Here is a 12,498-nt window from a genome sequence, read left to right as displayed (position 1 = left end):
AAAATGAGGCTTTTGTTACTTTTTATTCCTGTCAGTCCTGCAGAGCTAATGACTCCGGGAGAATAAACTGGTCTATTCTTGTTTGTGCATCATCATTAGAAATCGTTTAAGTTCCAGTTTCAGGGTCGAATGGTGCTCTCTGTGTCATCTGTGAAACTCTGTAGAAGATATTGAAGTGAGTCTAGGGATAGCTGGGAACAGGATTTGAAGACATTGGGGTTGCACACGTGCAATTAAAGGCAAAATTTTGCATGCTGAATATTGACCACTGAGGGTGGTGCGGGCGTTGAAAAGAACCCAGATTTTTCAGATCCCAGGTGAGGTTTGGTGCATTAGCAGTAAGAGAAACTGACTTCTTTCTTCTAAACTGAACCAATTTGATATGGTTTCACCGAGACGTGCTCAACATGGGACCTCCATAAAGTCATGTTTGTGGTTGATTTCCAGAGTAAAACCACCCTTCCATGCAGTGCAGGGTAAAATTGCCGATCTGCCATCTGGATTCTATGGGAGGATTTAATGTACGGTGTGCTTGCAATAGGATAACATTGGCATTCCTAGTGCTGTATCTGCATTACAAGGCATGACAGTGGGAGTAGTGGGGGAGGGCAAGCACACACGCAGGAGAAAGTGAATTTGATGTGTCTGAATGGAAAGAAAGGGCGGAGGGGAAGATTATAGTTCAATCTTTCAAATGCCCTTTGCTGTTTGCTCTCTTGCTGCAGGTGAAGTGGAAAGGGAAGGATTTGTTCGACTTGGTATGCAGGACACTGGGACTTAGAGAAACCTGGTTCTTTGGACTTCAGTACACGATCAAGGATACCGTGGCCTGGCTCAAAATGGACAAGAAGGTTGGACTAGAACTTTCCTTTTAGGGGATGGGTGTGGTGGAGTGGGAGGGTAGAACTTTCCCTGGCTGTCCATGCATGAAACATGGAGATGCATCAGTGGGAGTTCTGGGGGTGCACCGGGAGCAGAACTAGGCTTTGGCTGATTTATAGATACATCAGTCAAGAGATCCAAATACAATATGATTGTCCTCCAGCACAGTTAGTGTTAGGTCGGACCTTTAGTCTATCCCTGAATCATCACAAAGCCTTAGACTATACGTACAAGGTCCCTTCTACATTATAAAACTGGTGCATTACATGTTTCAAGGGACAGCCATGTTATAACCATACCCCCAAGATGATTATAATGTAAATGGGGTCTAATATCTTATTTGGAGAATCTCCATGTGTACATAAAGGGCAGACCCTTTAGAGGCGGTAGCTTTCCAAAATATACTGTGCAAATACTGGAAAAGTGAGGTTGAAGTATGACATCTCATTACTAATAGTCTGCCAGTGTTTGAGGTATGGAAGTGCCGAGGAAGGAGACACAATAGCGAACACATATGGGAGATGAAGTTAAGGAAAGGAATACTTCCCAACAGTGTGATCCTCTCAACTGCTGAATAGTCTCCTAATGGAACCATCATTTCTTTTGCTTGTATGATTTAAAACTAAACTGGGCAAACCACTAGAAAATGTACAATAGGGAATTCTTCCTTCTGGTGTCTGAGATGAACCTTTCTTGAGCAGTATTGAAATAAAGGTCTGGTTGAGCCTCTGTTTCCAAACACAGGATATTTAGTTCAGTGAACAGAAGTTAGGATTGTATCTCTCTGCCTAAGAAAAAATATGAAAGCAACTTCCAGGCTCACCAGTTGTCTTTGTAGCAGGAAACTGCATACTTTGACGAAAGATTTGTGTGTGTTGGTAGGACCTGTATGTGCTCAGCAGGGAAGAAGAAAAATGAATCCTCTGCCTCATGCATAGCATGCAGGATGATTTGTTTCTGCTTTGAGTTTGTTTTATAAATATGTAGAAATTGCAAACTTCTTACAGGCCTGTGGGGCAATGGTTCCTGAACTTCCCAGATTGCATCATATTGACCAGGTGACTGGAAAACCTGGAGAGGGAGTACTGCAGTTTGAGGGGAAGTAAAAGTTTGGCACCTGTGTCTAGGCTGTAAGAGGCAATGGTGTTGGGGAGGTTGGAGTCACTGATTGATTGTCCAATCCTGCAGGTCCTGGATCATGATGTTCCAACAGAGGAGCCGGTCACTTTTCACTTCCTTGCCAAATTTTACCCTGAGAATGCGGAGGAGGAGCTGGTTCAGGAGATCACACAGCACTTGTTCTTTCTGCAGGTATATGCTTCAGCAACTGGTTGCCCTTCCCAAGGGCTGGGAAATGTGGTGGGTGGTAGGGCTGTAGGTGTGTTTCTTAATGTTGACTGGCTCTGGTCATCCCAGCATGGCTTCTCGTCTTTAAGTTCAAACCCACTCTGAAATGAGCAATTTCAATAAGCACATGGTGATCTAAAAATAGAGAAAAGATGGTTTGAGTAAACCTAGCAGCATTCAACATACTCAGTCTGTAAATGACAGGTTTCAGAGGAACAGCCGTGTTAGTCTGTATTCGCAAAAAGAAAAGGAGTACTTGTGGCACCTTAGAGACTAACCAATTTATTTGAGCATGAGCTTTCGTGAGCTACAGCTCACTTCATCAGATGTTTACCGTGGAAACTGCAGCAGACTTTATATACACACAGAAATCATGAAATGAGGTGACTAGCAATATTAATAGGTTATACTCTCCCGCTAGGAGGGTATCTGTGTGACAGAGGGGCAGTTTCGGGAGCTAAGCAAAGTGCAGGAGGTGTCACACCCTTGCAACGAGTGTGCATGTCTTGTGTCAAGATATGCCAGCTGTCCGTAATGCATGGCTAGCATTTTTATTGTAAAAAACACAGGCGCATCCTTCTGAAGGAGAGCAGGACAAGTCCAGCCCATGCCATATTCAGGGTACACTATAAAGCTTTCTTCTTCACCAAAGTAGGCCCCAAATAACTGGAGCAGAAGAAAATCCCATAAGACCAATGGAGTCAGAAGCTGATGACTAAGATGGAGTGGGATGGAGAACTAAATGTTTCAACTGACCCACTGTAGTTTGCAGTCTGTGATAATGACACCTAGCTCTTATGCAGCACTTTTCATCAGTAGATCTCAAAGTGCTTGACAAAGGAGGTCCGTGTCATTATCACTGTCTTTTTAGAGATAGGAAAACTGAGGCACAGAGCGCCAAAGTGCGTTGCCGAAAGCCACCCAGCAGGCCAGAGCTGGGAATAGAATCCAGATTTCTTGAGTGCCACTCCACTGTGCTGTCCACTAGGCTAAATTTATAGTAATAGGCTCTTCAGCTTTTCTGGAGAGAAGGGAAATGCCATGCAACTTTGTTTTGGGGCAGTTTGCTCTGATGCTGTTGCACTCTACTTCAGGTTAATGAGGCAGTTTCATCAGAAGTCCCATTTTTCAGGCAAGGATGATTTCTGAAATAACTACCTTTTGGGCTACAACATTCCAGGTTTATTCTCAGCCCATAAAGGGACTTGTGTGTATGTGTGAGAAACTTATAGGACTGGGAAAATTACAGTGATGTCTAGTGGTTACAGTAGGATTCCTTGGTTCTATTCCCAGCTGCTTTTCCTTGGGCAAGTCATTTAGGCTTAAACTTTCAAGTGTCTGCTGATTTTCTTTTTGGGTGCCTCAGGTTGAAGGAGGTTGGATTTTCCAGTGTCCCAAGTTAAAGCACCCAAAATTAGTAGTTTCGGGGCTATTTAGACCTTTATAGCCCCCAAACTGAAGCCATCCAGGTCAGTGAACACTTGCAAATGTAGGCTTCAAACCTCACTGTGCTGTTTCCTGTCCCTCTTTAAAATGGGTATAAAAGCTACCTCAGTGGGTTGTTGTGAGGCTTAATGTTCATGAAGTACTCTGTGCCCTTCTAGTATCTTTACTCTGGGGAGCAAAGTATTCATGTTAATTTTCAGGTCCTTTTTGTTACTCAGATACCTCACATAGGTATTTTAAAATTATTTTAAAATGGCAAATTTGCCACGGGTTTGATCCTGGATGAAAACTGCATCTCTCAACTGCAGTATGTGACTTTTTACTGGGGTTTTTAATAACATAGTGGGGTGGTGGAGCTCTAACTCTGTTTGTGACATAGGAACATGTATAAGTCTGCAGACTCGCCTGATTATGTTAATGCAGAAGTGTAGCCTCTGTGATTGGTAAGGAAAGGACTTAGATGCAAATCACACTGTAAGTGCAAAGTGATGTTACTGTAGCTGATTGTGTGTTAGTGTGACAATCCATTTAAAGCTCACATTGAAATAAAATGCACTTTTTTTCTCTTTGGAAAATTAGTGTTTAATACAAAAATAATCAAACATGATAAGTTAATTTTTAAATGCATGCAAGTCAGGAAATGCAAAGTAGTGGTCCTCAGTAGCTGTAATTTGGCCCTTGTGGGAGTGTGTGCAGTCCTGTGCATGCCACTAAAAGTACTGTCACAAAGCGACCCACAACTCTGGTAATGGTCAGTGGAATTTGAGGGTGGTTGGCACCTCCTGGATGAAGATCAGGGTTTCCAGTAATCAATAATTAATCAATATCTAGTAGACATTTATTAATCAATAGCCAATAGTTAATACAGATTGAATTTATGAAGGAATTTAAAAAAAACTTGGATAAGTCAGTGATTTGAATGTATTAGATGAGACATATTAAAACAGTGCATGATGGAAATAGATATCAATCATGGTTGCCAGAATCTGGAGAAGCAACACTACGATGACAAACTGATCACAGTCTTGTCTTGGTCCTGATAATTGCTTATCCCTTGCCAATATTTATAGTAAGGTTGTTTACAATCCCATTAGTTCCTCTTTTCATATCATGGATAAAAATACATATTTGTCTGGTACATTTCATAAATTTTCAAGCACGTGATCAGACAGACATTTGGTTACTCATTACTTTAATATTTTATATATTGCTGTCTGTTGTGGTTTAAGACATTACTTGCTCAGTCACAAGAGCAGGACACTGTGTTAAAAGGTCACTATATCTTAAGTTTAGCAAGCTTGTATTTTCCCTTCTTAGCATGACCATAGAGGATCATAGGAGTCTAGTTCATGAGCAAGCTATAGGCCTTGTAAAAGACTGGTTCGTAGGCCAACACTGACTGGGCACAAAAGCAATCACAATTAGTCTTGTATATAATAATACAAAATCCTTCATGTGCTCAAGGGGAAGGAGCTGTAGATGCTGTACAAGTCATCATTTTGAATTGTGTGTGTTTATTAGACATAAAATGTTATGTTTAACAAAGGGATGGGTTTAGTTTTCGCTCAGTAGTTTTGCATGTTGAACTAAAGTTCTTCTCATGAATCCAAAGGTGGATTAAGGTTTCCCTGGGCCAGAGCAAGTGGGGGGGCCTCTCCCCATCCCTTCCATTTGCGGCCCCGCCCACAGCCCCATCCCTTTCTGCCCCTTCCCTGGGACCGCACCCCTGTTCTATCCAGGGTCCCCCCCCATTCCGCCAGCTCCACAACCCATTTCTAGTGTCCCCCACCCCCCCGGTGACCCCAAGACAGGAGAAGCTCTGTCCCTGCACCACAGCTTCCCCTGCCACTCCCTGCACTTCTTCAGGGGACCAGGGTTGGGGTGCTGGAGTTTCTCCTGCCCTGCCCACTCAGTGCTTCTGCTGGAGAGTGGGATCAGGGGAGGGGTTTCCCTTGGTGCCCTCAGCTTCTGCCGGGATGGGGTCGGAGCACTGGGGGCTTCCTCTGCCAGGGATGGGGTCAGGTGTTGCTGGGGGGCCTTCCCCCTCCCAGGGGCTTCTGCAGGGGATGAGGTTGTGGGGTCGCTGTGGACTGAGTTGGGAGGTCCCAATTCCATGGCTTCTGCCGTGGACGGGCTGCTGGAGGGGCTTCCCTTGTCCCATGGCTTCTGCTGGGGACAGGGTAGGGGTGTGTGCTTGGGCGGGGGAGGGGCTTCCCCCATCCCGTGGCTTCTGCCAGAGACCTGGTCGAGGGACGCAGGGGCTTCATCTGCTGGGCAGCAGAAGCCAGAGGCCCCCGGGCCCTGTGGGTCCAGTGACTAATTCGCCACTGCATAAATCCATCTGAAAACAGTGGCTTGTGGAAACCTGAGCCTGTTCCCTGAAGAGTGCCAGAGTTTGCATCAGGCAGAATTGTGCCCAGTATGAGGAAAATCTTTAACTGGCTGGTTGGCAGCCCTAGTTAAAACAAACTGCAGCCATCTGCTGTGATGGTTGCGCCTTGAATAGCTCCATTAAAGCAGTGTTCTATCTCCTTTGCTGCTTTGCTCAGGTAAAGAAGCAGATTTTAGATGAGAAGATCTACTGTCCTCCTGAGGCATCTGTGCTGCTGGCCTCCTATGCCGTCCAAGCCAAGGTAGGCACAGAGGAATGACGGGAAATCTCCCATGAGCCCATTGGTGTCTGAGTGGTTTGGTTTTATTTCCTCATGCCTTTTGAGGTGTCAGATGCTCCGTGATAGACCATCATCTGCTGAGGAACTGGGGCGGTGCTAGATTTGTGCAGGCTTGAGTGAATGGCAGGAATGCCAGCTTCATAGCCTAATCTGTGCTAGTGATCCTTCGGTCCTTAGGATAGACCCTGCATCCCCTATTAGGACTCTGTAACGAGGGCAGCGCTTATAAACTGCAGTACCCAGGCCAGCTGGTGTTGCTACAGGAGATAAGTCATCATACCCCACTCCTGCTTTCTGCAGTAGCCATTTCTAACCCCTACTCTTGCACCTTTCAACTCCTCTTTCTGCCAAAGACCCTCCAGCTGGACTGCCACCATGGAATTAAATAAACCCTCCATTGCTGGCCCCAAGCCTTGCTCCAGTCCATCTTACGTTGTTAGTAGTGCAGATTTGTTGGGGTGAGGGAAATAACTTTAGTGAGGTGTTTTTCTTTCCCCTCTTCCTTTCTCTTAGGCATCAGATCATGGGTTCTCTTGTTACAGCTGGCCTAGCCAGATCACAGGCTCAGCAGACATTGGGTTTCCTCCCTTTGAGCCAAATTCTTGTCTTGCATACTAAACCTGAATTGTGCTGGGGACCGATATGAAAGTGACTAGCAGGGAGGAGAAGGGATCACAGAGTCAGAACTCGGAGCAGCCACAGTGACACTATTGAAAGTTGCAGGCTGTAGTCACGCTTACAGCTTTCTACATGCCTACTAATCAGAGCTCTTGGCCAAAGGAGTGGTGTACTTCATGGATCCACTGGCTACACCACTGGCCTACTCCCTCCACCTATGTATGAGAGAGTGGCTGTGGAGCAGTGCTTAGTGATACACTGGGCATAGAGACATCTTGCTTCTCTCGAGCTATCCATGATGGCTCCTCTTCTTTATGAACTGCAGTTGCAGAAGGGAGAATTTGTCTCACTGTCTTTGTAGAACCAACACTTATCCCCTTGTCTTTCCCTACCAGCCTGGCCCTTCGCCTGTCGTGTCATCCTACCCCTTTGTTCAGACTACCTATGTCATTAGTGTTGCCACCTCTGCATAGTTGGGTGGCATTTGACATAAGTATATATTGATAAAAATTGGGACTTATTGAGGGAAAAAAAGTATAGGGCTTTTGGATTTTATTTGTTTTATAACTACAATATCTTGTCTCTGTTTTTAACAAAGCATTATAATTTTGTTTAGAGCGGTTATCAGCCAGGGAAATGGATCTTTTAAAATATTTATTTTCTAAGAAGCATTGTACTGAATATTCATTCAGCACCCTTGTATTCAAGAGCATGAGCAAACATTTGTTTTGATTTCTCTCATTTCCTGTTTCATACAGAATATACATACAGGTTGTGTCTACACTACAGCTTATGTTGGCATAATTTATGTCATTCAGGGGGATGAATAAACTACCTCCCTGAGTGACATAAGTTACACGGACATAGCACTGTCATGTAGACAGTGCTATGTTGGCAGGAGAGCTTCTCCCACTGATGTAGCTACCGCCGCTTGCAGAGGTGGTTTTATTATGCCAATGGGAGAGCTCTCTCCCATTGGAATAGAGTGTCTTCACCAGACGCGCTGCAGCAGTGCAGCATGTATGTATGTCTAGACAAGCCCACAGCGACTCTTTTGATCACAAAAATAGTAGAACTGTTGAGTAAACACTCTGTGCCATTAGTTTCCCAGCGACTGCCACTACGGTTCACATGCTCAATGCCAGGCTGAAGTTAGGTAAGACATATGTGGTATTTTCAGTGTACCCTCTCTCCTGCTCCAGCCACTTTTGCAGTTCCTCTATTGGCCACATGCTTATTAACACACTATTGAATTGTGCTTGATGTTTAGTTTGTAAGGTGCAGCATGGTTTTAAGCAGGGTTTCCTACCTCTGCTGTGATATCTTAGAGAATCACCAGAGGGCAGCAAAAAATACCCCTTGACTTTCAGGATCTGGACGATAGAGATACAAAAGGAGCACTTAAAGACGATAAAGTCATTGTAGAGAAAGTAAATGAATTCTTTGCTTCAGTCTTCACAGCTGAGGATATTAGGGAGATTCCCAAACCTAAGGCATCTTTTGTAGGTGACAAATCTGAGGAATTGTCACAGATTGAGCTATCACTAGAGGAGGTTTTGGAATTAATTGAGAAACTTAACAGTAACAAGTCACCGGGACCAGATGGCATTCACCCAAGAGCTCTGAAAGAACTCAAATGTGAAATTGCGGAACTATTAACTATGGTTTGTAACCTGTCCTTTAAATCAGCTACTCTACCCAAAGACTGGAAGATAGCTAATGTAACGCCAATATTTAAGAAGGGCTCGAGAGGTGATCCTGGCAATTATAGACCGGTAAGTCTAATGTCAGTACCGGGCAAATTAGTTGAAACAATTGTGAAGAATAAAATTGTCAGACACATAGAAGAACATAAATTGTTGCGCAAAAGCCAACATGGTTTCTGTAAAGGGAGATCGTGTCTTACTAATCTCTTAGAGTTCTTTGAGGGGGTCAACAAACATGTGGACAAGGGGGATCCAGTGGACATAGTGTACTTAGATTTCCAGAAAGCCTTTGACAAGGTCCCACACCAAAGGCTCTTACGTAAATTAAGTTGTCACGGAATAAGAGGGAAGATCCTTTCATGGTTTGAAAACTGGTTAAAAGACAGCACTGGAAGAAACACTGGAATGCGTTACCTAGGGAGGTGATGGAATCTCCTTCCTTAGAAGTTTTTAAGGTCAGGCTTGACAAAGCCCTGGCTGGGATGATTTAGTTGGGGATTGGCCCTGCTTTGAGCAGGGGGTTGGACTAGATGACCTCCTGAGGTCCCTTCCAACCCTGATATTCTGTGATTCTATGACAAGGAACAAAGGGTAGGAATAAATGGTCAATTTTCAGAATGGAGAGGGGTAACTAGTGGTGTTCCCCAAGGGTCAGTCCTCAGACCAATCCTATTCAACTTATTCATAAATGATCTGGAGAAAGGGGTAAACAGCGAGGTGGCAAAGTTTGCAGACGATACTAAATTACTTAAGATAGTTAAGACCAAAGCAGACTGTGAAGAACTTCAAAAAGATCTCACAAAGCTAAGTGATTGGGCAACAAAATGGCAAATGAAATTTAACGTGGAGAAATGTAAAGTAATGCACATTGGAAAAAATAACCCCAATTACACACACAATATGATGGGGGGGCTAATTTAGCTACAACTAATAGGAGAAAGATCTTGGAGTCATCGTGGATCGTTCTCTGAAGATGTCCACACAGTGTGCAGCGGCAGTCAAAAAAGCAAACTGGATGTTAGGAATCATTTAAAAAAAAAGGGATAGAGAATAAGATGGAGAATATCTTATTGCCCTTCTATAAATCCATGGTATGCCCACATCTTGAATACTGTGTACAGATGTGGTCCCCTCATCTCGAAAAAGATACACTGGCATTAGAAAAGTTTTAGAAAAGGGCAACTAAAATGATGAGGAGTTTGGAACAGGTCCCATATGAGGAGAGATTAAAGAGGCTAGGACTTTTCAGCTTGGAAAATAGGAGACTAAGGGGGGATATGATAGAGGTCTATAAAATCATGAGTGGTGTGGAGAAAGTGAATAAGGAAAAGTTATTTACTTGTTCCCATAATCTAAGAACTGGGGGCCACCAAATGAAATTAATGGGTAGCAGGTTTAAAACAAATAAAAGGAAGTTCTTCTTTACTCAGCACACAGTCAACCTGTGGAACTCCTTGCCTGAGGAGGTTGTGAAGGCTAGGACTATAACAGGGCTTAACCTCCATGAATTTATCCAGTTCTCTTTTAAGTCCATTAATGGCTATTAGCCAGGATGGGTAAGGAATGGTGTCTCTAGCCTCTGTTTGCCAGAGGGTGGAGATGGATGGCAGGAGAGAGACCACTAGATCATTACCTGTTAAATTCATTCCCTCTGGGGCACCTGGCATTGGCCACTGTCGGTAGACAGGATACTGGGCTGGGTGGACCTTTGGTCTGACCCAGTATAGCCATTCTTATGTTCTTGTGTTCTTATCTTAATCCCAGTGCTTCCATGACTGCTTCCTTTAGTGACCTCACCACTGCCCTTTACTGGCTGAGCAGAAGCTGGGACTCCTGGCTTATTTCCTTCAGTTGGGCTGGTGCTGGTCAGAGCTAGGAAGAGAGAAAATTCTAACTGCTGGTCTCTCACCTGAGTGGCCTCTAGAGGTAGGGATGAAGCCACTAAAAGAGGCATTTATTTCCCTAATGATCAGCTGGCTGTTGTAGGCAGGTGCTTAACAGTAATGCAAACAGATGCATTTACGTTTGATTTCGCTGACTGGTAAGTGCATGTTTGTGTTGCTGTTTTACCTTTATAATAACAATGTAGCCATTAGAGAAATAAAAAAAAAAATGTCTATTTGTAATATTGCTCTGTTCATTCTGGGAATTACTGGGAATTTTTCCCTCCAGTGTTGCTTTCAAATCACCTCCACCATTTTCAAATGTTGGTATAGTCTTCAGTTTTAAATAGCAAGTGTTAGGACAGAATCTATTGAAAAATACATCCCTGCTGAAAACAAAAAAATCACAGAGAGATTTTCCTATTTTTTTTTTTCAGTGAGAGTCATTCTGACTCTAAGCCTGTTCAGCCTCTCTGATGTTGTAGGATTCCAGCAAGAGTTATTTTTTTCCTATTTGTTTTTATTTCTTTCCTAAATAAATAATGCATTGCATGTATATTCAAAATATTAATGTACACAGATTTATACAGTACAATATAAACCGGATGTCTGAGTGATATAAAGATAATCTCAAAGTATAAACGCAAATATTAATCATATAGTTCAATTAACAAGAACTAAATTGCCATGACAGTTTGAGTTATAATTGAATTGAAAGGTTTTTTTTAATATGTTTGCCAAATCACTTGAACCAATATATCCTGCAATATTTCAGCCATTTGTTGATTTTCATTTTTGAATAATGAATGTTCTCATCCAGACTTGCTCCCTGCACACACATTCCTTTGGGATGTGGTGACATCCTTGACAGTACTAAAATCACATAATCCACACGTAGTCTTGGGTCCCCATGATAAATCACAACCTAAAATAATCATATTAATACTATTTATCATTTTTTTTTCCAACCAGAAATAATTTATTTTCTGCCTGTCCAAGTTTATGGGAGTTGTTTTTCCCTCCCAACTCCTGCATTTTTATTATTATTTCTCAGTTTGACATGTGTTCAGTAGATCCATATATGCAGCCTGTTTTTGAGAAGCACTGAGCACCTGCAGCTATGATTGAAGCCAGTGGGGAGTTGCCAGGTGCTCAGCACCTCTCAGGATCAGGCCAATGGTATCTCTGTTGTATTAATTTACATCTGAGTCAGTTGATTGTTGCATCTTTGCAACCTTTTCCTCTGTCTTGGCTCTAAATCAATAATTCTGTCTTTAATCTCCACTTGTATGAGATGTTGACCATTTTGCTGCTGAGGGGTTATATGTATAGATTGTTGATTCTGAGCTCTGGTGTTTTGTTAGTGTATGTCGTTGCAGCTCAGGAGTTAAATGGAGGCTGATTTGGAATGTCTCTTGACTTCCTATTGTTGCTGTGTGTTATTATTTGTCTGTCTTATAACAATTGCTACTGTGTGTTCTTTCCAAGCAACGTTCCCCTCAAGAAAGAGAGATGAAGGGCATTTTCATCATGAAATGACTGACGTAGGGAAATGGTGTCCTGTCTTTAATTGGATGATGCCGTATTGTGACTCTTGCATTGAGAGATGAATTAAAATCTAAGTATTTCCTGTACATATCACTTGTAAATCATCTCCTTTTCAGTCATCTGACTCATTTCAGGCACTGTGGCTTGGCCATTACATGACCTGCGTACTGTGCAGGAGGAACGTTGAATTTTACACACACTGCAGAGGCATTCAGCATTTGAATCTTTAACAGATGCTCTTTATATCTGAAGTGGTTGTTTTGCCAATTTCATTTTATATGAAGCTTGAAATGATTTATAATCTAAACTAGCGTGAATAATTATTGGGCACACTTTTCAAATAAGAGTAGTATTTTGTGACCTAATTTGAGTAAGAGAACTTCTGGCAGTGGGACA

The 12,498-nt window shown here is 42.9% G+C and overlaps 1 protein-coding gene across 8 annotated transcripts in view; it reads left to right on the top strand.

Moving 5' to 3' along the window:
- The window catches only part of NF2 (NF2, moesin-ezrin-radixin like (MERLIN) tumor suppressor), a 95,424-nt gene that overhangs the window by 26,178 nt on the left and 56,748 nt on the right, over positions 1–12,498 (top strand). For all 8 annotated transcript variants that reach the window (XM_073313220.2, XM_073313221.2, XM_073313225.2 and 5 more), the window contains exons 2-4: positions 726–851; positions 2,071–2,193; positions 6,225–6,308. In XM_073313220.2, the coding sequence (XP_073169321.1) occupies positions 726–851; positions 2,071–2,193; positions 6,225–6,308 (333 nt within the window). The remainder of the gene's footprint in view (positions 1–725; positions 852–2,070; positions 2,194–6,224; positions 6,309–12,498) is intronic.

The sequence above is a fragment of the Lepidochelys kempii genome, chromosome 15 (assembly GCF_965140285.1).
Source record: "Lepidochelys kempii isolate rLepKem1 chromosome 15, rLepKem1.hap1, whole genome shotgun sequence".
NCBI classification, from domain to species: Eukaryota; Metazoa; Chordata; order Testudines; family Cheloniidae; genus Lepidochelys; species Lepidochelys kempii.
Note: the sequence above shows the minus strand (reverse complement) of the source record. Positions and strands in the feature narration are given on the sequence as shown.